Source organism: Oncorhynchus mykiss, chromosome 18 (genome assembly GCF_057628025.1).
Source record: "Oncorhynchus mykiss isolate SJ-2025 chromosome 18, ASM5762802v1, whole genome shotgun sequence".
In the NCBI taxonomy this organism is placed as follows: domain Eukaryota; kingdom Metazoa; phylum Chordata; class Actinopteri; order Salmoniformes; family Salmonidae; genus Oncorhynchus; species Oncorhynchus mykiss.
Genome location: NC_143039.1, coordinates 60,829,498 through 60,851,063, shown reverse-complemented (window position 1 = coordinate 60,851,063; position 21,566 = coordinate 60,829,498). Strand labels below are relative to the sequence as shown.

The 21,566-nt window shown below is 44.0% G+C and overlaps 1 protein-coding gene across 1 annotated transcript in view; it reads right to left on the bottom strand.

The window, feature by feature from the left end:
* Window positions 1-9,081: 9,081 nt before the first annotated feature.
* Window positions 9,082-21,566, bottom strand: part of sack1hb (scaffolding CK1 anchoring protein Hb) — a 29,968-nt gene continuing 17,483 nt past the window's right edge. The window contains exons 2-13 of the mRNA XM_021572455.3: window positions 20,871-21,027; window positions 20,560-20,694; window positions 19,931-20,128; window positions 16,340-16,504; window positions 15,815-15,939; window positions 15,286-15,687; window positions 14,760-14,897; window positions 14,281-14,529; window positions 13,462-14,086; window positions 12,393-13,359; window positions 11,707-12,215; window positions 9,082-11,009 (exon numbers count right to left, since the gene is read on the bottom strand). Of these exons, the coding sequence (XP_021428130.3) occupies window positions 10,989-11,009; window positions 11,707-12,215; window positions 12,393-13,359; window positions 13,462-14,086; window positions 14,281-14,529; window positions 14,760-14,897; window positions 15,286-15,687; window positions 15,815-15,939; window positions 16,340-16,504; window positions 19,931-20,128; window positions 20,560-20,694; window positions 20,871-20,993 (3,657 nt within the window). The 5' untranslated portion in view covers window positions 20,994-21,027 and the 3' untranslated portion in view covers window positions 9,082-10,988. The remainder of the gene's footprint in view (window positions 11,010-11,706; window positions 12,216-12,392; window positions 13,360-13,461; window positions 14,087-14,280; window positions 14,530-14,759; window positions 14,898-15,285; window positions 15,688-15,814; window positions 15,940-16,339; window positions 16,505-19,930; window positions 20,129-20,559; window positions 20,695-20,870; window positions 21,028-21,566) is intronic.

Below are 21,566 nucleotides of genomic sequence, written 5' to 3'. Positions count from 1 at the left end.
CTTGCTGTTCTGATGCTTTTACTCTTGTGATCGCGCCCTTCTCCAGGTTGAGGGTGTAGGCTTTCTGGGGGTCTGTGACAAGTCATTCTGATCCCTGAAAATGGTGGGAGCTGGCGTCGGAACTGCAGCCTGTACCCTTGTGAGAGGGTCAGCACCACCCATGGGTCTGAGGAGTGGGATGACCAGTAGGTCAGGTTCTGTTGGGTAAATCGGTCGACAGCCGACCCCTGCCATTCAGTTTCTGCCCCCACTCCTGTTTGTGGGATTGGGGGACCGCTGACCACGGCCACGGCCTCTTGGGGGGTATGGCTGCAATGCCATCTGGGTCTGGAGAACACCTGTGTTAGGCTGGTTGTAAGACCAAGGGCGTGTGTAGGGCTGGGCCGAGTGAGAGCAGTAAGGTTCCTCTACCGTCTTTTATGACCTAAAAAGAGTTTCTGGACATCAGAACTGGGATAACTCACCTCAAATTGGACGAGGAGTTCTTCTTCAATGAGTCGGACGCGAGGGATATACTACGGACACCCGACCAGGCCCAGAGCCCCGTGATTCGCTGGAAATGGAAACATAGTTTGAACTACTCGCCTCTGGGCACAGGTATAGGGCACCCCTCAGCAGGAAAAACAGAACTAGACAATCATTTGTGCCAGGTGTGATATCCCTCCAAATAGCTCGGGCTAATGTTCCTGTCGACCCAGTAAGGCCAGCAGGCTAATGTTCCTGTCGACCCAGTAAGGCCAGTAGGCTAGCAGGCGTGGACTAATTTTCATTATCCAATTACATGTTAATGTATTTAACCCTCTGTTTCCCCCATGTTTGTTGTGCGTGATTATTCCTATGTTCAGTTCGGTTTATGATGGCTGTTTTTTTGACGGGTGCTGTGTTCACCCGTGCATAATATTCCCGTTGGTTATTGGTCAAGTGTATTTGTTTACCTTGTGCCTTTATTTTTTGAGTAAAGTACGTTGCTCACTCATTTTGCTCTCCTGCACCTGACTTCATGCACCAGCTACACTCACCTTCTGACAGTATGTAAACTTCTGACCCACTGGGAATGTGCATTATTCTGACATTTCACATTATTAAAATAAAGTGGTGATCCTAACTGACCTAAAACAGGGAAATTTACTAGGATTAAAACTGAGTTTAAATGTATTTGCCTAAGCTGTATGTAAACTTCCGACTTCAACTGTACCTCTGCAACAGAATCCTGAACTTCCTGACGGGCCGCCCCCAGGTGGTAAGGGCAGGGAGCAACACATCTGCCACGCTGATCCTCAACACGCGGGCCCCTCATGGGTGCCTGCTTAGTCCCCTCCTGTACTCTCTGTTCACCCATGACTGCGTGGCCAAACACGACTCCAACGCCATCATTAAATTTGCTGACCACCCAACGGTGGTAGGCCTGATCACCGACAACGATGAGACATTCTATAGGGAGGAGGTCAGAGAACTGGCAGTGTGGTGCCAAGACCACAACCTCTCCCTCAATGTGAGCAAGACAAAGGAGCTGATCGTGGATTACAGGAAAAGGCGGGCCGAACGGGCCCCCATTAACATCGACAGGGCTGTAGTGGAGCGTGTCGAGAGTTTCAATTCCTTGGTGTCCATATCACCAACAAACTATCATGGTCCAAACACACCAAAACTGTCGTGAAGAGGGCACTACAAAACCTTTCCCCCTCAGGAGACTGAAAAGATTTGGCATGAGTCCCCAGATCCTCAAAATGTTATACAGCTGTACCATTGAGATCATCCTGACCGGTTACATCATCACCTGTTATGGCAACTGCTCGGCATCTGACCGTAAGGCGCTACAGAGAGTAGTGCGTACAGCCCAGTACATCACTGGGGCCAAGTTTCCTGTCATCCAGGACCTCTATACTAGGCGGTGTCAGCGGAAAGCCCAAAAAATTGTCAAAGACTCCAGTCACCCAAGTCATAGACTGTTTTCTCTGCTACCCCACGGTAAGCGGTACCAGAGCGCCAAGTCTCAGACCAAAAGGCTCCTTAAGAGCTTCTACCCCCAAGCCATAATACTGCTGAACAATTAATCAAATGGCCACCCAGACTATTTACATTGACCCCCGCCCCCACCTCTCTATTTGTTTTGTACACTGCTGCTACTCACTGTTTACTATCTGTGCAGTCACTTCACCCCTACCTACCTACACTTACAAATTACCTCAACTAACCTCACACTGACTCGGCACCAGTACACCCTGTATATAGGCTCGTTATTATTTTATTGTGTTACTTTTTATTATTTTCATTTATTTGGTAAATATTTTCTTAACTCTTCTTGAACTGCACTGTTGGTTAAGGGCTTGTAAAGTAAACATTTCCCGGTAACGTCTACACTTGTTGTATTTGGCTCATGTGACAAATAAAGTTTGATTAGATTTGTTCTTCAAGCTCAGAATGTGAAAATACATTATTCATTATAAATATAAAATATTTCTTATGCAATATAATACAATATATACTAATTCATCAAATGAACTAAAATAATAGTAACCGGAGACGGGATACAACAGCTTCCCCAATACAGGGTAGAGAGCTGCAATCATTTCGCAATATAATTTTGAGTGAGCCTAGCTATGACCACAGGGCTGGAGCAGGAAAGATATGTTTAAATGTAGGCATATTTATGCGAAACATGCACGAATGGCCGTCGTTTGGTAGCATGTTAGTGATACCAGCGGAGAGGAATGCCTAGGGGAGGCAATCCAAATCTCACGTTTTATAGCTGGTTAGGCTAACCTTCTGTTAAGGTTTTCTTCTGATGAAGGAGAGGAGGACCAAAATGCAGCGTGGTTATTTGTATACATCTTTAATAAAGATGAAACCACGAACAGTATACAAAAACATGACAAAAACCTAAACAGCCTATCTGGTGCAAACACAGAGACAGGAACAATCACCCACCAAACACTCAAAGAATATGGCTGCCTAAATATGGTTCCCAATCAGAGACAACGATAAACACCTGTCTCTGATTGAGAACCACTTCAGGCAACCATAGACTTTTCTAGATAACCCCACTATACCACAATCCCAATACCTACCAAAACCCCAAGACAAAACACACCACATAATTAACCCATGTCACACCCTGGCCTGACCAAAATAATAAAGAAAACACAAAATACTAAGACCAGGGCGTGACACCTTCCTAGATGTGTTTATCTAGGGAAGAGACCCGTTTGAGTTTTAAATAGTTGAAGGACAAGTAGTGCCCGGTGGCCTTGATAACAACCACAGCAGGGATATATTGACAAGGTTAACACCGGAATACGGTGGCCAACACACACACACTAACTGTTGGGCTAAATGAGTACAAGACAAGGAAGCCTGATATCCTTATATAAAAGGGATAGGTAGGGGAGACCTGGTGACAGACTGACAGTACACACAACTCACACAGTTTAGTTTACAGGAGCAGCGCAGCAGTCAACATGCGCGACACAGCTAAACTAACTGCGAGAAGGATATTAGAGACAGTGCATGGTCTGACTTACGGTTTTATATGTCCTCCCACGCTGTCACGTCACCTGCGTGATTTAGTTGTTATTATTACTCGACCTGCGCTGAGTGCGAGGGATATAATCCATACTTTAAACTGTACTGACAGTCTGAAAGGTATGAAGTAGAACACACACACTACTACTACCAGTAGATGGCAGTACTTTTCATATTTAATGCTAGCTGGATGTTGCTCTGAAATGTTTTGTGTGTATACAGTATCATTGTTTGGCTGTGTTGAGTTTGTTAGCCTTTATACTCTGGGGCCCAGGACAGCTTGGCTGCTGTGGCTGGTGTGTTTTACACCCTAATACACTATATCATACCATTCAGTCAGTGAATCTAAGTCAGCACTCCCAAAGACACAGTACGCTCACACAGACACACACACACACACCAGTCAGTGTCAGCTTTAGTCACATTAAGACTTTATTACAATATGTTTTTTTGTTAAACATGACATCATAAAATACAATAGAGTTGTAAAAGAAAACATTTCCCTACTGTGCAAAATCCCTTTAATTCTGATATTCTGATTGTCTTACTACAGTCATTAATCATGTTAATAAAAAATGACACGACGTTATTTAACAGCCTGGTGATAGGCTATCATTTGTCACTTGTTACAGTATCAACAACAAACCCTTTTTATCTATACCAATATTTACACATTCCCTTATCGGTGTTGTAGAACTCGAGACCATCTCGCAGTGTCTGCTTTCCACCAGACACTGCAAGATGAATTCACCTTTCAGCAGGACAATAACCTAAAACCGAAGGTCAAATCTACACTGGAGTTGCTTACCAAGAAGATAGTGAATGTTCCTCGAGTCCATTCTCGAGACCACATATTGAGTGTCTCGGTCTTGTCTTGTACTCACTCTTGACTCTGTCTCAGACAGTGAGGTATCAAAATGTCTTCCCGAGACCAGCAGAGTAAAAAAATGAATAATTATCAGCTCCCATTCAGAAAACCACTTAGCCAGGTCAAATATCTTAACAGCCTTTATACCTGTTATAGACATGTTGCGCAGTGGTGAACCTATAGATCTTCAGTATGTAACAGGTTAGTACAGTGGTGAACCTATAGGTCTTCAGTATGTGACAGTGGTGAACCTATAGGTCTTCAGTATGTAACAGGTTAGTACAGTGGTGAACCTATAGGTCTTCAGTATGTGACAGGTTAGTACAGTGGTGAACCTATAGGTCTTCAGTATGTGACAGGTTAGTACAGTGGTGAACCTATAGGTCTTCAGTATGTGACAGGTTAGTACAGTGGTGAACCTATAGATCTTCAGTATGTAACAGGTTAGTACAGTGGTGAACCTATAGGTCTTCAGTGTGTGACAGTGGTGAACCTATAGATCTTCAGTATGTGACAGGTTAGTACAGTGGTGAACCTATAGGTCTTCAGTGTGTGACAGTGGTGAACCTATAGATCTTCAGTATGTGACAGGTTAGTACAGTGGTGAACCTATAGGTCTTCAGTATGTAACAGGTTAGTACAGTGGTGAACCTATAGGTCTTCAGTGTGTGACAGTGGTGAACCTATAGATCTTCAGTATGTGACAGGTTAGTACAGTGGTGAACCTATAGATCTTCAGTATGTGACAGGTTAGTACAGTGGTGAACCTATAGGTCTTCAGTATGTGACAGGTTAGTACAGTGGTGAACCTATAGGTCTTCAGTATGTGACAGGTTAGTACAGTGATGAACCTATAAATCTTCAGTATGTAACAGGTTAGTACAGTGGTGAACCTATAGGTCTTCAGTGTGTGACAGTGGTGAACCTATAGATCTTCAGTATGTGACAGGTTAGTACAGTGGTGAACCTATAGATCTTCAGTATGTAACAGGTTAGTACAGTGGTGAACCTATAAATCTTCAGTATGTAACAGGTTAGTACAGTGGTGAACCTATAGATCTTCAGTATGTAACAGGTTAGTACAGTGGTGAACCTATAGGTCTTCAGTGTGTGACAGTGGTGAACCTATAGATCTTCAGTATGTGACAGGTTAGTACAGTGGTGAACCTATAGATCTTCAGTATGTAAGTACAGTGGTGAACCTATAGGCCTTCAGTGTGTGACAAGTTCGTGATTCTGAAAGGACCGTAATACCAGAGCACTAATGTAGGAGACTACACTTTTTGTAAAACACAAAGGGCCAGTGGTCTAGTTGAGGGTATACGCAGGTATAAGCCATATACCCACTTTTGTTTTAGTGGGCATTGCTTGTACTCTTAATCCCTACTGATGTGTATCAAAGTAGTGTAGTGGAGGTGTACGACTTATCAAATATGTAGCATAATAGAGAAATCATGCACAAAGTAGCCTACACAATCGCAAAGCGCGTGAAATACAGTCACATGCGTTCCACACACATAGCCTAGTTTCAGCTGAATATTATCTGCAGGCAGCAAGAGTGTGCAGCTCTCAACTAGTTTTGACATCCATAGCCGGCAGGGTAGGAGACATTTTAACTTATGATATCTACCAGTAAATGATAACTAAGTTAACAATGGGTACGCAAACCAGGTATTGAAAAAGTTAAGTCCTTATTGTTGGTTAGAAGGCTATTTGTCATCATGTGCTGCATCCGGGGTGTAGACATGGATGGGCCTGGGTGGACAGAGGCCCACCCACTGTGGAGCCAGGCCCTGACAGGCCCACCTAATCAGATTGATGTGGTTTTAGCATTGTTGTGGCCTTAGACCGTCACAATTTGGTATTTTTTCTTTAAAAAAAAAGTGTGATTTTGAGAGTGAACATCTGAAAATGTATTTTCACACAGGGTGCCTTTCCTTCGCTGGGTGGGCCATTTGGGAACTTTTGGGCAAAATTAGAGTATACCCGCTTCTCCAGACACCACTGCATGGAAAGACAGCAGTCCCACACAGCATGATGTTAAAGGATAAGCAGTCCATAAACTCAGACATAATAAGCCAGTTGGTCCCAATCATAAGAATACAAAAACACAACCATAAGGCATTTCCCAATCAAAATGTACAAGTATTACTTCCCATTGCAAAAAACATTTCACGTTTAGCAAACAAAGTAACCGGTGACCTAAAGTTAAAAGTGAAAAGGACAGCGTTTTAACTAGGGATGCACGATATATCGGTGAACATATCGGAATCGGACGATATTAGCAAAAAATGGCAACATCGGTGTCGCCCGATATCTAGTTTAATGGTGATGTTAAAAACCAGTGTCAAAGCTACCGTGCATACTTATATAACGTAGGTAATGACGTAATTACACCACGTAAAATTTTGCGCTACACATGCAACACAGCATTCCTAACCTAGCCCACAATGTCTGCTGTGTGGATCGAGCAGTCAACAAGTCGAGCAGTCATTTGAAAGAGTAAGAACATTTCAGCGAGACAACTCAAAGGCGAAATCCATTAAAGCCAAGATGATGGAATTCATTGCCCTTGACAATTTGCCGACTGGTCGAGCACCTGTACACACTACCAAGTGCGTTATTTTTCAGATGTTGCCCTACCGGAGTTACACAGTAATAGCGTCACTGCTATTAGCTTCACGACATACATACTATGGAACACCGTTTGGGTCTTTGCGTGTCAAAAAAGATACAGTAGCACTGTCAAAGCTGTACAAAAAAGTACACCGGCCATGAGCGATGTGTTTACAATACCGCGTTGGTAATAAAGCATAACGTTAATTTGTTCGACCTTCTGGGGTAGCTAGCTTTAGCTATAAGAACTGTCTTATAAATTAGGGTTATTTGAGATGATGACACCTAGCTCTATAGTTATAGCTTACTGAAATAGATTTTGTCGTTTTGCTATGTTTTTGGGGAAGATTTTTTTGCATCCATGAGCTAGCTAGCTTTTTTTATAACCAGCACCAGACAACTTTACCAGCATCATAGCATACGTATCGATTTAGTTATTGTGACATATGAAATACGAGTGATAGTGTAATCAATGTGTAATAACTACGTAAAACATTATGAATGCGTTAAATTATTATGTGACGTGCAGTCACATTCAGGTCCTGATTGGTCAACAAGCTTATTTGACACATCAAATACTGTTATTTGACCTGTATCTTTTTTGACACGCAAAGACCCAAACGTGTTCCATAGAAATCCTGGTTGAGAATGAAATTACTGAACAAATGAACAAGGAAACAGCACACTAAGTAAGTTAAATAAATAGTTTTTGATGATGTTTTACTGATAATGGGGACATACGTAAATGTCAACAGAATAACTTTTTGGTCAGTGTGGTGTGTGTGTGAGTCTGTAACCTTTATTTAACTAGGCAAGTCAGTTAAGAACAAATATTTTTTTACAATGACGGCCCGGACGACGCTGAGCCAATTGTGCGCCGCCCTATGGGATTCCCAATCACGGCTGGATGTGATACAGCCTGGAATCGAACCAGGGACTGTAGTGACGCCTCTTGCTGCGTCCATGTGTGTGTGTGTGTTAACCATTTAACTGTACTAGAATGCTTAAAAAGCAGCTACAATTTTAAATATTAGTTATCGGTATCAGGTTTTTTGTCAAGAAAGATATTGGATATCGGTATGGCCAAAAATGTCATACTGGTGCATCACTAGTTTTAACTACAAACAGACAATCATAATATCAGTAAAAAATATAAAATTCCCACTTGATGCTACAAAACCAACTGTATAAGAGGTTTTAAAAATAGGTTACATTTGACTCAACGTTCCATGATGCAGTTCAATGCATGATTAATGTAATTCAGCAAAACATTTCTTGGTTGTTCAAAAAATATTGCTATCAGGTTGTAAATCACAGCTGGCCTGGTACATTGTTTGCTGCCTCCATTCGGGATGCACCGTTTCAGTTTCAATGACTCAATATTCTGGACAAGAACTGACAAATGTAACTAAGACTGAGAATGTCAATAGAATCTAACTAGTCAGTCATAACGTGGCTATAGCCTAGCGTATCATGCTAAAAATATGGAGCCTAACGTTAGTTAGCTGCTAGGAGGATGTCATGGAGTGGGTGAGTGACAGACTTTTCCCCCTCATATCGTTTTTTCTGTGACTATTCACAGCTAGAGATGATTTGACAAAATTACTATCATTGGCTTGACTTAGTCTCGGAACCCCTTGTCTCCCTCCTGGTCTCGGTCTTGGCTCCCGAGTGGCGCAGCGGTCTAAGGCACTGCATCTCAGTGCAAGAGGCGTGACTACAGTCCCTGGTATGAATCAAGGCTGTATCACATCCGGCCATAATTGGGAGTCCCATAGTACGGCACACAATTGGCCCAGCGTCGTCCGGGTTTGGCCGGGGTGGGCCGTCATTGTAAATAAGATTTTTTTCTTAACTGACTTGCCTAGTTAAATAAACGTCTCGGTCTTGAGAAGGACTCGATTTGCTACGGTCTAAATCTTGAAACAGTCACGCTTTAGGTGGACTCGAACACAATACTGGCATTAATTATTCATAACTCTATTCCCTCACTAAGTATTTTTACAGAGTGTGTTCATGTACTTGGAAATGTTCTTACCACTTCTGGTGTAGTGGACAGAGACAAACTGACAGACTCAAGGCGTGAAAGTTTTTATACTCTTGTATAAAATACAACATTTTAGAAATGCATCCTTCCTTCCTTCTTCCCTACGTTTCTTCATCAAAGATGTCTGACCTGACTTGACCGGATTAGGTGAAGGTTTTGTTTTGTCTATCCAACTCACTACGTTTTCCAGGTACCTGCATCCACACAGGGCTGCAACGAAGCAGTCTCAATCTCAACTTTTCTTCTAAGGTACTGGTGATTTAATTAATAAATACAAAATTGTAAAGACCTGCAAGCCATATACACAGTATCTAATTATCTTACCCTGTTGGTCCATCTCTTTCCATCTCCTTTCCCAGCTAGCACATAACATTCTGAGAACCATATGTTTCTTAGAGCTTGGTGAGAGTGTGGTTGTCCTAGGGTTATTTTGCATTCAACCTTCAAACAAAGGTCTGGGAATGGTGCAGGATACCCAGCTAGCACATAAGGTTCTGAGAACCATATGTTTCTTAGGTGGAATTTCAGTGCTTAAGTGTAAAGTTGTCTGCAGGTTTCCTCATTGTTATATTTAAAGTCATGCTCTAAGAACATTAAGAAAACTTTCCATAAAAAACACAATAAAACATTAATAGCTTTCAAAGATCATTCTAAGAATGTTATTTAAAAACGTATACATTCAGCATCAACAAAAGTATTTTAAACCTCATGGCTAGAGAACATAAGATCATAGGTTTGAATCTCACTGACGCCATACCACAATAAAGAAAATACATGTGTTTGCATGATTGAAACATGTTCTCAGAACGTTATTTAATTACCTTCAAATAATTAATCATTTCCGTTCACAAAACATTAATAAAACCTCCCAAGAAAACCTTCAGGGAACCACAGTAAAATGTTCTCATAAACCTCCCTGCAACTTAAAAACCTTCAGGGAAGCACAGTAAAACGTTCTCAGAACCTCCCTGCAACTTAAAAACCTTCAGGGAAGCACAGTAAAAACGTTCTCAGAACCTCCCTGCAACTTAAAAACCTTCAAGGAAGCACAGTAAAACGTTCTCAGAACCTCCCTGCAACTTAAAAATGTTCTCAGAACAGGCAAAATGTTCACTTCCGTTCTTAGAATGTTTAAAAGATGTTCAGTTTTACCAGTCAGGAAACATATAGCTTTGTTCCGAGAACCAATGGAAAACAAAAAACGTACATTCCCACAACTTCCAAGGAACCAAATGTGCTAGCTGGGTTCATCTGTATTTTTCCTCTCTCCCTCTATCATTTTCTCTCTCTCCCTCTCTGCTGTCTTTAGTGTGGAGACTGGTTAATAATAGTTCTCTGGGTTTGACGAGACGTGGCGCTCCATTGGCACAGTGTAAACCCAGACATACTTTCAGCATTACCAGTTTCCACACACACAGACACACACACATACATACGACTGGCACAGGGAGTGTGCTGTTCTGTACAGGCATGTTTGATGGCTGGGCATGTGTTCAGTTGCTTTCTTGCAGTAAAACATGCACACACAACACACACTTTCTCTCACACATACACTCTCTCTCACTCTAGGCGTGGACGAAGGGTTGTGGTGAATCGGTGAAAAGTTGTCCCATGAAGTCCATATAAGGCAAAAACCAACCAGACAACGCTTGCCTTATATGGGTACAGTTTCATCTCATGTTTCATAGTCAGTCTTTTAAAGGTTTAGTACAGTATCGTCTGATCATCCGAAGACTGCAGTCTGAAGTCACAGGAGGTATCTGCTGTTCTTGTGTTCAGTGTGTTCTCCCTCTCTCTCTGGTCTTCTGATGATGTGTTTGGCACATATATTGCTGAATGTGAACAATGTGTGTGTGTGCATGTTGGTGTGTGTTTGCACGTCCTCCACACACACACACTCAGCTTCCAGTCAATATGTTCCTCAGCCATCTTTAGTTATCCCAGGTTATTCCCCATCTGTTAACAGAACATCAGGAATGACAGTGAGTGGAATACGATCTGATTCACTCTCTCATACTCCCCCTTTCCCTCCCTCATGCTCCCCTCTCCCTCATCCTCCATTTTCTCCTGTCATCCCTACCTCTCCTCTCCACTCATCCCTACCTCTCCTCTCCACTCATCACCCCCTCCTCCCCCTTAGTATCAGCTTTCAGTGTGAAAGATCTCTTTAGGTACTAATGTGCTTCATTGTTCACATGGTTTTAATGGTAACTTCAGTGGTAACTTAATTAAGAGCCAAACTAATGTCCCTATGACATCATATCCACAAAATTAAAACTCACTGAGTCTGTGCACTATGTACAAATATCCTAAACAGTTTTTGTTGCAAATCCTTATCAAAGTATCGGGAAACAAAATAAATAAAATGTTGTGTCACATCTTTAAATAGCAGCATCAAATATATATTTCACATTAAGGGCTATAATTCATAACATGTAAATGTCTCTTCTATTTAGTCAAGGGTCTGCTAAATGTCATATATTATTATTGTTAATATATTATTTTACCTCCTGGACATAACCAGTAAAGGTGTGTATTTACTCCTCTCTACACTCCCCCTATCCTCCTCCTCTCCCTCTAACTCCTCCTCTCTTTTCCCTCTCCTGTAGCCTTCCTCCTCCCTGCAAACCTCCTGTCTGCTACGGTAGAGTACCTCAAAGCGGCTGTAGACCTTCTTGTCCTTCCTCATGCTCTCGATCCTCTTCAGGAGGCTATCTCTCTCCTGAGGGTTGGCCTGGGGCCTCTGGAAGCGGTTCTTTTTAAGCGTTGGCTCCCTCTCCAGCCCTCCTTTCTCCCCTGCTACGTCTACGTCCTTCTCCCCTCCAGCCTCCTCTCCTCCTCCTCGCTCCAGACGGTTCTTCTGGCTGTTGGCAGAGATCTGTTCCAGGATGACCTTGGTGTCGTCTCTCAGGTTGCTACTGAACAGAACTGAGCCACTGGAGCTCTGGTACCGTGACAGACCTGTCGTTTTGGACGCAGCTTTGTGATTGGCTGCGGAGGTGGCATAGTCTGTGGCTTTAGCGTCGGCGGTGGAGCTCAGGTTTTTAGCGGCGATCACAGGCTCCTCTGAGCTTTCCGGCACAGTTCTCATGGTCTTTTCGTCTCCGTTGGATGCCGATGTCGCACCACCGGAGCTCTTCTTGTCCTTGGGTCCCAGGAAACCTTTGAATGAATGAATGTTTTAATTAATAATTTAACAAATTAATTCATTAAAACCTTTATTGCTCCGAAGGGAATTTGCTGTATACATCATGAGCACAGCAATTACATTTTTAAAATTAAAACCCAGTAAACATGGACGTAACAATCCGTGACAGACACACAGACAGTACAACATACCTTTGAGTCTTTGGGTCTGCTTCTTGAGGAAGTCTAGGGGCTTAGTGTCGGCCTTTCCCTCCCCTCCCAGGGTGTTGAGGGAGGTGTTGGAGCCCAGGTTCTTGTGGAGCCCCTCCTTAGACTCGGTCTGTGACATACTGGACGAGCTTTTGGAGCGAGACTTCTTCAGCTCGCTTTTCTCCGCGTCTGTGGCGTCCGTTGTTAGCATTTCCTCATCACAGGAGACGTGGCGTGGGTTGGAGCTCTTGAACGGCTTCAGAGTGTCCCTCTTGAAGATCTTCGGAGAAGGGAATGGCTTTAGAATCTTACCGGGCTCTTTCTCTTTCCTCTGTGACTCCGAGCTGCTGTCTTTTCTCTGAGCTGTGGTAGAAGCGGCAGGCTCTGAGATTTTCAAACTTGAGGTTTGAGGTTTACATTTTAGCTCTGGTGTGGCTGCGACTTGTGGTTTCTTTGGGGCAGGCTCTGGAGCAGTCACGAAAAATGAGGGGACTTTGGGGACCGAGGTGATGGCGGTCGTGCTGGAGGAAGGAGTGTCTGGAAGGTCTGGATTCTTCTGAGGAGGTTCTTTTATCACAGCCTCTTTAGATGCGTTCCTCTTAGCAGCCAGCTCCATGAAGTACTGCAGTCTATTGGAAGGGTTGTTCATGTTAAATGACTGGGGTTTGGGGGGATCTGCAGATGCTGGGGTGTCTTTCGTGGTCTCCACCTCGGCCAGGGGGTTCTTAGACACCTCTCTGCTGGCTGAGGTTACTTTGGGGGGCTCTTTCTTTGGCTCAGCCTCCTCTTTCAACCAAGCCTCTTTCTTTTCTTTCTCTTTCTCTTCTTTCTCCTTCTCTCTCTCGTTCTCCTCTGCCTTCTTCCTCCACTCAAAGGGTTCCCGGGTCAAGGAGCGTCGCTTCTCCAGGATCTGTTGGACGATGGAGGTGGTGCGGAGCGAGTCGGAATTCTCGTCCTCCTCGTTGGCCACCTGCATCAAATCAAATTAAACTTTATTCGTATGGCACATTTCAAAGCAAGGTTGTAATTCAATGTTAAAAAAAACTCAGATGATATGAAAGGTAATAAAGACCTTCATGCCCAGGCCTCCCATGTGGGTCTCCGTCTTGGAGGAGGAAAAGATGAGGGAGGAGCGCAGCCGGGAACTCCTCTGGAGCATCGGGTTGACCCGCATCCGGACCGTCTCGTGTTTGGAGATCGAGACCTCCCCCGGAGCCTCCCTCGACGACGGCATCTCCACGTCTGCCCCCACCTCCCTCCCCCCCACCACCCGCTCTTTCTCTCTCTCTCTCTCCCACTCTGTGGTCCATCGGTCAGCCCTGTCCTTCCCCATGCTCTCAGGCATGAAGGGCTTGCTGTAGTGCAGCGGTCGGATATCCGGTCTAGGCTTGGAGGGGACATTCGGAGGCTCTCTTGCCTCATGGGCGTACGATTTCCCATCAGACTCAGGGTCTTGGAAAGCATCAGGGCCCAGAGGTTGGGGCAGCCCCTCCTCTCCTGTGTCCCCGTAGGCGCTGAGGTAGGAGTTGATCCTCCAGCTGCGGAGGCCCTGTCTGACGTTGGGGTCCTGGTCGTGGTCTGCCTCCGCTGGGACGGGGAACACCTGCTTCTCTGGGGGGTGCGGATGGGTGGGGGACGACAGGCAGGCATAGGGCTGGCCCACCGTCGGCCTTTTGTGGCCACTGCCACCTCCGTACCTAGACAAAAGAGAAGGTGTTACATTAGTATAGACACATTTTGAGGGTCGTGGTTGATACCTACACATTAACCTTATTGAAACATTGTGTGCGTATCACTAAAAGTTTAATTTAAGAACTCTAGTGGGAGCAGTCAACAATGAACAGACATTACTGATTATTCTCCAGTCCAGTGGACTGTCTCTACCACGTACCTTCCCCCTGCTGGTGGATGCCCCGGGTCATGTTTCAGGTCCTCAGAGGAGAAGTAGTCTCTGCCGTAACCCTCTGGACCAGGAGGTTCCTCATAAGGGTAGCCTGAGTCAGAGTACTGGTCCAGTGCTGGTCTGTTCCTCAGCCTGTCGTAGTGTCCATGACCTGAGCCAGGTCCTTCTAGCCCCGACCCAGGTCCTAACCCAGGTCCCTCACCACCCTGGTAGTAGTGGCTGGACTGGCTCTGCTCCCTGCAATACAAACATGTTCATAAATCATCATCAGCAGCAGAATCATCATCCTCATCAGCATCATCAGAATAACGATCATAAAAACCCAACATGCTTTACGTATCACAGATCATTTTTTAAAAGATTATAACTAGGGCCAAGAGTTTTGCCTGACCTGATCACAATATTAAGTCAAGCTGACAAAGACAACATAAACTAACTAACTAACAAATGAACTAACTAACTAGTACCTGTGGTAGTGCTGCTCTGTCTCATCCAGGTTGTTCATAACTCTGTGCTTCATGTACTGTCTGGACGAGGAGTAGCTCTCCTGGGTTCCCTCTGTGTAGCTGTGCCTCTTATAGTCACTGGCGCTTATCTCCATCTGCCTGGAAACACAGGAAACACAAACAAAACCCTTTAAAATGGTAACAGAGGACACATAAAAAATGTTATACAATAAGTTACCTGTTTATGGGTGAAGTTCCCCAGAAATCGGTTGAATACTTATGATTGACTTTGGTACTCTATTCCAAGTATACACTCTTAGAAAAGGGTTCTTTGGCTGTCCCCATAGGAGAACCCTTTGAAAAACCCCTTTGGGTTCCATGTAGAACCCCTTCCACAGTGATTGCCTCATGGAACCAAAAAGGGTTCTACCTGTAACCAAAAAAGGTTCTACCTGGAACCGAAAAGGGTTCTCCTACAGCCAAAGTAATGAATTATAGGGTTCTACATAAAATCTAGTTTTACATAAATATACGTGCACCATCCCACCTGGAGACCATGGAGCGGCTCTGCTGCATCCTGAACTGCTGTGACACTGCAAACTTCCCAAGATTCAGTCCTCCTGGGTCTATGGTATGTCGGAACATGTCATCTCTTCGGAACGCAGAGCGCTCGGAATCTCCTCCTCCGAAAGGGTAGGCCGGAAGTTCGGGGGTGTGTCGTTGGAAACCCAGAGGGTTTCGCAGGGACTGGGTCCGCTTCAAGCCAAACTGGTTACCATAGTAACTGCTGCTGCTGCTGTCAGAGGAGAAAGGCACTAGGGCGTGGTCAACAGTGAGGGGCTGTGATTGAGCGAACAGGATGCGGAACTCCTCGTCGAAGGTGGTGACCAGTTCTCCCAGGAAGAGATGAGCGATGCAGCGATGCAGCTTCTCATAGGACCACATGAAACTACAGGAAACAGGATATGACAAGTTAACTTCTGCGACTAAAGAAGAATCTGATATCTGTTCTATCTGGTGTGTTTCGATGCTCAACTATAGTTGAGTGTTGAAATCTGTTATATTTCTATGTTCACCTGTAGTTTCCACTGAGCACGGCCCTGCAGTCAGCCAATAGAAAGCGGTTTTTCACCTGTCCTTTAAATGACTTCCCTGTCCGACAGAAATAGGTCACTCCCGCCACCGTCCGCACACGCATCATCTGCAACACACACACGCACACACAAAATAGTTATTAAGAGTCACAAGGGGTTAATGAATGATGTTATTCTTTAGTGAGTTCTAAGGGTGAATCGAACCAGTTTGTCCACTCTGTTGAGATTTATGTAACCAAGCTCAGTTGTAGTCAGTTAGACATCATGTAAATATGTAGGTAAATAAATGACCTTACTGCTATGAGACAGTGGCCTGCTGCCAGTCAACACAGAAACACTGGAATACTATCTGTTAGACTGTCGGCTCAAACCATGTGTTTTTCAAACTATTAATAACTACTGTTATTTTTTTAGCCCTGTGCTGTTTGTGCTAGTGCTGGGATGGATCAAACCCCTGCACACCCCGCTTAAAATAGTTCAATCTAGGCCAAAAACATAGAGACTCACGTGGACAAGGTCCAAGTTGACCTTACAGTTGATCACCATGGAGACGAAGTGATGGGCATTCTGTTCGTCCAATAGAATGTATACGGGGACTTGACGCGCCGCGGCATCCAGCAAGTCAGAAAACAGATCCACATCTGTAAACATGTCCATCACCACAGCGATGACCTAGCAACGCCCAATGAGAGAGGGGGAAATATCACATTAACCAATAAGAAACTAGAAAATATCACATCAGGTTTAGGATTATTTCATTTAGTTGGACATGAAACACACACACACACAGAAAGAGGGGGAGGACAGTAACAGAGACATGGCCAGTCTGATTAACAGGTTTGTCAACCCTGTTGACATTTAGGCACACACACACACAGAAAAGTAATTGTATTATTTTGGTTGAGCTGAGTGCAAGTCATTCATGTTCAGAGACAGGGTGTGGTGGATAAGCAGGGCAAAGCAGAGGGGGGCAGACTGACTGGCAGAGTTTAAGACAACAGCGTCCATAACTGACAAATAATCATTAACATAACTCTATCTGCAACAGTGGATCCCTGTCTGAGGGATAGTGACTGAGTAAAAAATAAAAATAATAGATATTCAACAGGATGGGAATGCTATCGTGTTAACGGTGTGTTGCTGGGTGGACTGGGGTGAGAAGGCCTGGGTCTGGGAATCTGTAACTGTCAGTTGAACTCCACCCCTCACCGCTGAAACATACACTACCAGTCAACATTTTTAGAACATCTACTCATTCAAGGGTTTTTCTTTATTTTTACTATTTTCTACATTGTAGAATAGTGAAGACATAACACATATGGAATCATGTAGTAACCAAAAAATTATTAAACAAATCAAAATATATTTGATATTCTTCAAAGAGCCACCCTTTGCCTTGACAGCTTTGCACACTCTTGGCATTCTCTCAACCAGCTTCATGAGGTAGCCACCTGGAATGCATTTCAATTAACAGGTATAACTTCTTAAAAGTTGATTCGTGGAATTTATTTCCTTCTTATTGCGTTTGAGCCAATCAGTTGTGTTGTAACATATAGTAGAGTTGGTATACAGAAGATAGCCCTATTTGGTAAAAAAAAGTCCATATTATGGCAAGAACAACTCAAATAAGCAAAGAGAAACGACAGTCCATCATTACTTTAAGACATGAAGGTCCGTCAATACGGAACATTTCAAGAGGTTTGAAAGTTTCTTCAAGTGCAGTCGCAAAAACCATCAAGCGCTATGATGAAACTGTCTCTCCTGAGGATTGGAAGACCCAGAATCCCCTTTGCTGCAGAGGATACGTTCATTAGAGTTACCAGCCTCAGAAATGGCATCCCAAATAAATGCTGCATAAAGTTCAATTAACAGACACCTCAAGATCAACTGTTCAGAGGAGACTGTGTGAATCAGGCATTCATGGTCGAATTGCTGCAAAGAAACCACTACTAAAGGACACCAATAAGAAGAAGAGACTTGCTTGGGCCAAGAAACACAAGCAATGGACATTAGACCGGTGAAAATGTGTCCTTTGGTCTGGAGTCCAAATCTGCGATTTTTGGTTCCAACAGCCGTGTTTTTGTGAGACGCGGTATGGGTAAACTCTGCATGTGTAATTCCCACCGTAAAGCATGGAGGAGGGGGTGTTATGGTGTGGGGGTGCTTTGCTGATGACACTGTCTATGATTTATTTAGAATTCAGGGCACACTTAACCAGCATGGATGGCTACCACAGCATTCTGCAGCGATACGCCATCCCATCTGGTTTGGGCTTAGTGGGACTATCATTTGTTTTTCAACAGGACAATGACCCACACACCTCCAGCCTGTGTAAGTACTATTTTACCAAGGAGAGTGATGGATTGCTTTATCAGATGACCTGGCCTCCACAATCCCCTGACCTCAATCAAATTGAGATGGTTTGGGATGGGTCGGACCGCAGAGTGAAGGAAAAGCAGCCAACAAGTGCTCAGCATATGTGGGAACTCATTCAAGACTGTTGGAAAAGCATTCCTGGTTGAGAAAATGGCAAGATTGTGCAAAGCTGTCATCAAGGCAAAGGGTGGCTATTTGAAGAATATCAAATATCAAATATATTTTGATTTGTTTAATACTTGGTTACTTCATGATTCCATGTGTTATTTCATAGTTTTGATGTCTTCACTATTATTCTACAATGTAGAAAATAGTAAAAAAAATAAAGAAAAACCCTTGAATGAGTAGGTGTGTCCAAACTTTTGACTGGTACTGTATGTAAAATGTGTGTAAAATGTTTATGTAACAAAAAACCTTTGTCCTCCAAAGAAGATGCGAGAGGGTAGAGGTGTAAGTCGCTCTGGATAAGAGCGTCTATTAAAATGTGGGTGTGCATCTGGGTGTGTGGGTGAGTGGATGGGTTGTTTTGTAGCCTATAGTGTGGTGATTAGCTGTCTGATGAGTGTGCATGTGTTTTGTAAACTTCCACACGCACCTAGAGCTATAGGTAACCATAGTAACCAGTTACGTTATAGCCCTGCCCACTGGATCAAAGGCTGGCTGTAGTTTAGTCAGCAGCAGCACTGTGACTCACCTGTAGCCTGCTAGTCAAGACTGCTAGCCTACGGCTAATGAGTAGGTGTTCTAAAACTTTTGACCGGTAGTGTATGTGGGCAAGACAAAGGAGCTTATCGCGGACTAAAGGAAACAGAGGGCTGAGCGCGCCCACATTAACATCGACGGGGCTGTAGTGGAGCAAGTCGAGAGCTTCAAGTTCCTCGGTGTCGACATCACTAAGGACCTATCATCATGGTCCAAACACCCTAACACAGTGGTGAAGAGGGCACGACAACGCCTCTTCCCCCTCAGGAGGCTGAAAAGATTTGGCATGGGCCCTCAAATCCTCATTGAGAGCAGCTTGACTAGCTGCTTTTTTGCAAATATTTTTCATACTTTTTAACTCTGAATTGTTTGGAATAGGCTCGCCTGTCACGCCCTGACCTTAGTATTCTTTGTTTTTCTTATTATTTTGGTCATTTTGGTTAGGTCAGGGTGTGACATGGGTGATATATGTGTTTTTGTCTATTATAGGGTGTTTGTACTGTCTAGGGGTTTTTGTAGATTTATGGGGTTGTTTCCATCTTGGTGTTTATGTAGGTCTATGGTTGTCTAGATTGGTTCTCAATTAGAGGCAGGTGTTTATCGTTGTCTCTGATTGGGAACCATATTTAGGCAGCCATGTTCTTTGGGTATTTTGTGGGTGATTGTTTCCTGTGTCTGTTTGTGCCACACAGGACTGTTTCGTTGCCAGTTCACTTTGTTATTTTGTATTTGTGTCATGTTCAGTCTTTTCTATTAAAACATGGCCACTTACCACGCTGCGTCCGATCCTTGCTACACCTCTTCAGACGAAAAGGAGGAAATCCGTTACATCGCCTTTCACAGCAATGTCAACACCTGTTGTGTTCGGCGCATGTGACCAATACAATGTCATTTGACATACGGTACACTTCCCCTTTACACCACTTAGACCAGAACAGGTGTGTGTGTGTATGTGCCTCTGTAAGTGCTGTGTGTGAGTCTGTGTGAATGTACATCCCTTCTCCCCGCCCCTCCACTTACGTGCTGTGCATTCTTGATGAGTCGTCTGGCCTGCTCCTTGATGCTTGGCATGTCGGGCTCGCTGGGGTTGACCAGGGTCGTGACCTCGGTGGGGCCGATAAAGCTGTGCGCCTGGAGGGGCCAGCCCAGGTCCAACCCCGGGGCTGCTGTGTCAGAGTGCATCGGCCAGTAGGTGTCAGACGAGCCGTCGGCGTCTGCCTGGGGGAAACCGAGCAGGCTGTTAACTATATTTACACTATGACAACAGGAAAACATGAATATACACTACCGGTCAAAAGCTTTAGAACACCTACTCATCCAAGGGGTTTTCTTTATTTTACTATTTTCTACATTGTAGAATAATGAAGACATCAAAACTATGAAATAACACATGGAACTCTGCCATTTCTGAGGCTGGTAACTCTAATGAACGTGCACGTACTTTTGACTGGTAGTTTTGACAATAGTATACAATAGTATACAATGTCTCCACCTCTATTTTAGTGACATCAATTAATTAATCACTCAATCAAATAATTTGCAGACTCCTGTCACCTGAAAACACTAATTTTTACTATGATGCCTTCATGTAGCTCAGACTGTCATAAATACTTATCTTCTCACTTCAATAATATCATTATTAACGCTACCTCATGATAGGGCAGCTCCGGTATGTTCGAGGTCGGGGCCTGGTTGGGTGTCTGGATCGTGGTCTTGATGTGTTCGATTTCCGGTTGACAGAGAAAGTTGACCACATCTGCTTTCTGAATAAATTCATAGTAGCCCTGGAGAGAGAGTACACACACTGAGTTCACACACAAACACACACACACACACACACACACACACACACACACACACACACACACACACACACACACACACACACACACACACACACATACACACACACAGGCATGCACGCCACACACACACATATACACACACATTGCTCCTGTACCTGTAGGTCTGTCTCCACCAGAGCATCAATGGCGAGACGGTATTCTTCTCTGTAGTGGGGGGGCAGGAAGTTAGGGTCCAGGGGGTTGTCCCCGATGTCCGAACTCTGGGACCGGTGGGCCATGATGGGGTCGGGGTTAGGGGGAAGGGACTCAAACCTTTAGGAGAAAAATGTATACATTATTTTTTTGCAGATAGATTGTAGCTTCCATACTTTTTTACTTGATTTAGTAAGGTTCCTCTTATAGTGATAGAGTACCCTAAACAAAGATGTGTATTCATGTGACAGAGCAAACACCCTTCCTAAAACAATATGTTGCCTAGTGTATACCAACATAACACCAAAGATAGTACAGAATGAAGATATGCAAAAACTGCTTCTCCAATAGAAATCCCTGATCACACTTGTAGGCGATGTCCTGGTGACATTGGCTAGCATGTGCAGAAACACATCATTAGGTCTAACGGTCATGTTGCGCTGAACTGCGCATGTGCAGGCTGGCACTCCGTTGTTTTGGAGAAAAAAAATGTACATGCCAGTTTGTCACGTTCACGATGTTGTAGTAATGACTGGTTCAGCTACTTAAGACATTGGCTCCAATCTACTGCCATTTGATTTCGACAAAATTAACAACTACGGACACATTTTTCACTTCTCCCATTGACCTGCAAACTCCGGTCTGGTCTGTCGAGTCTG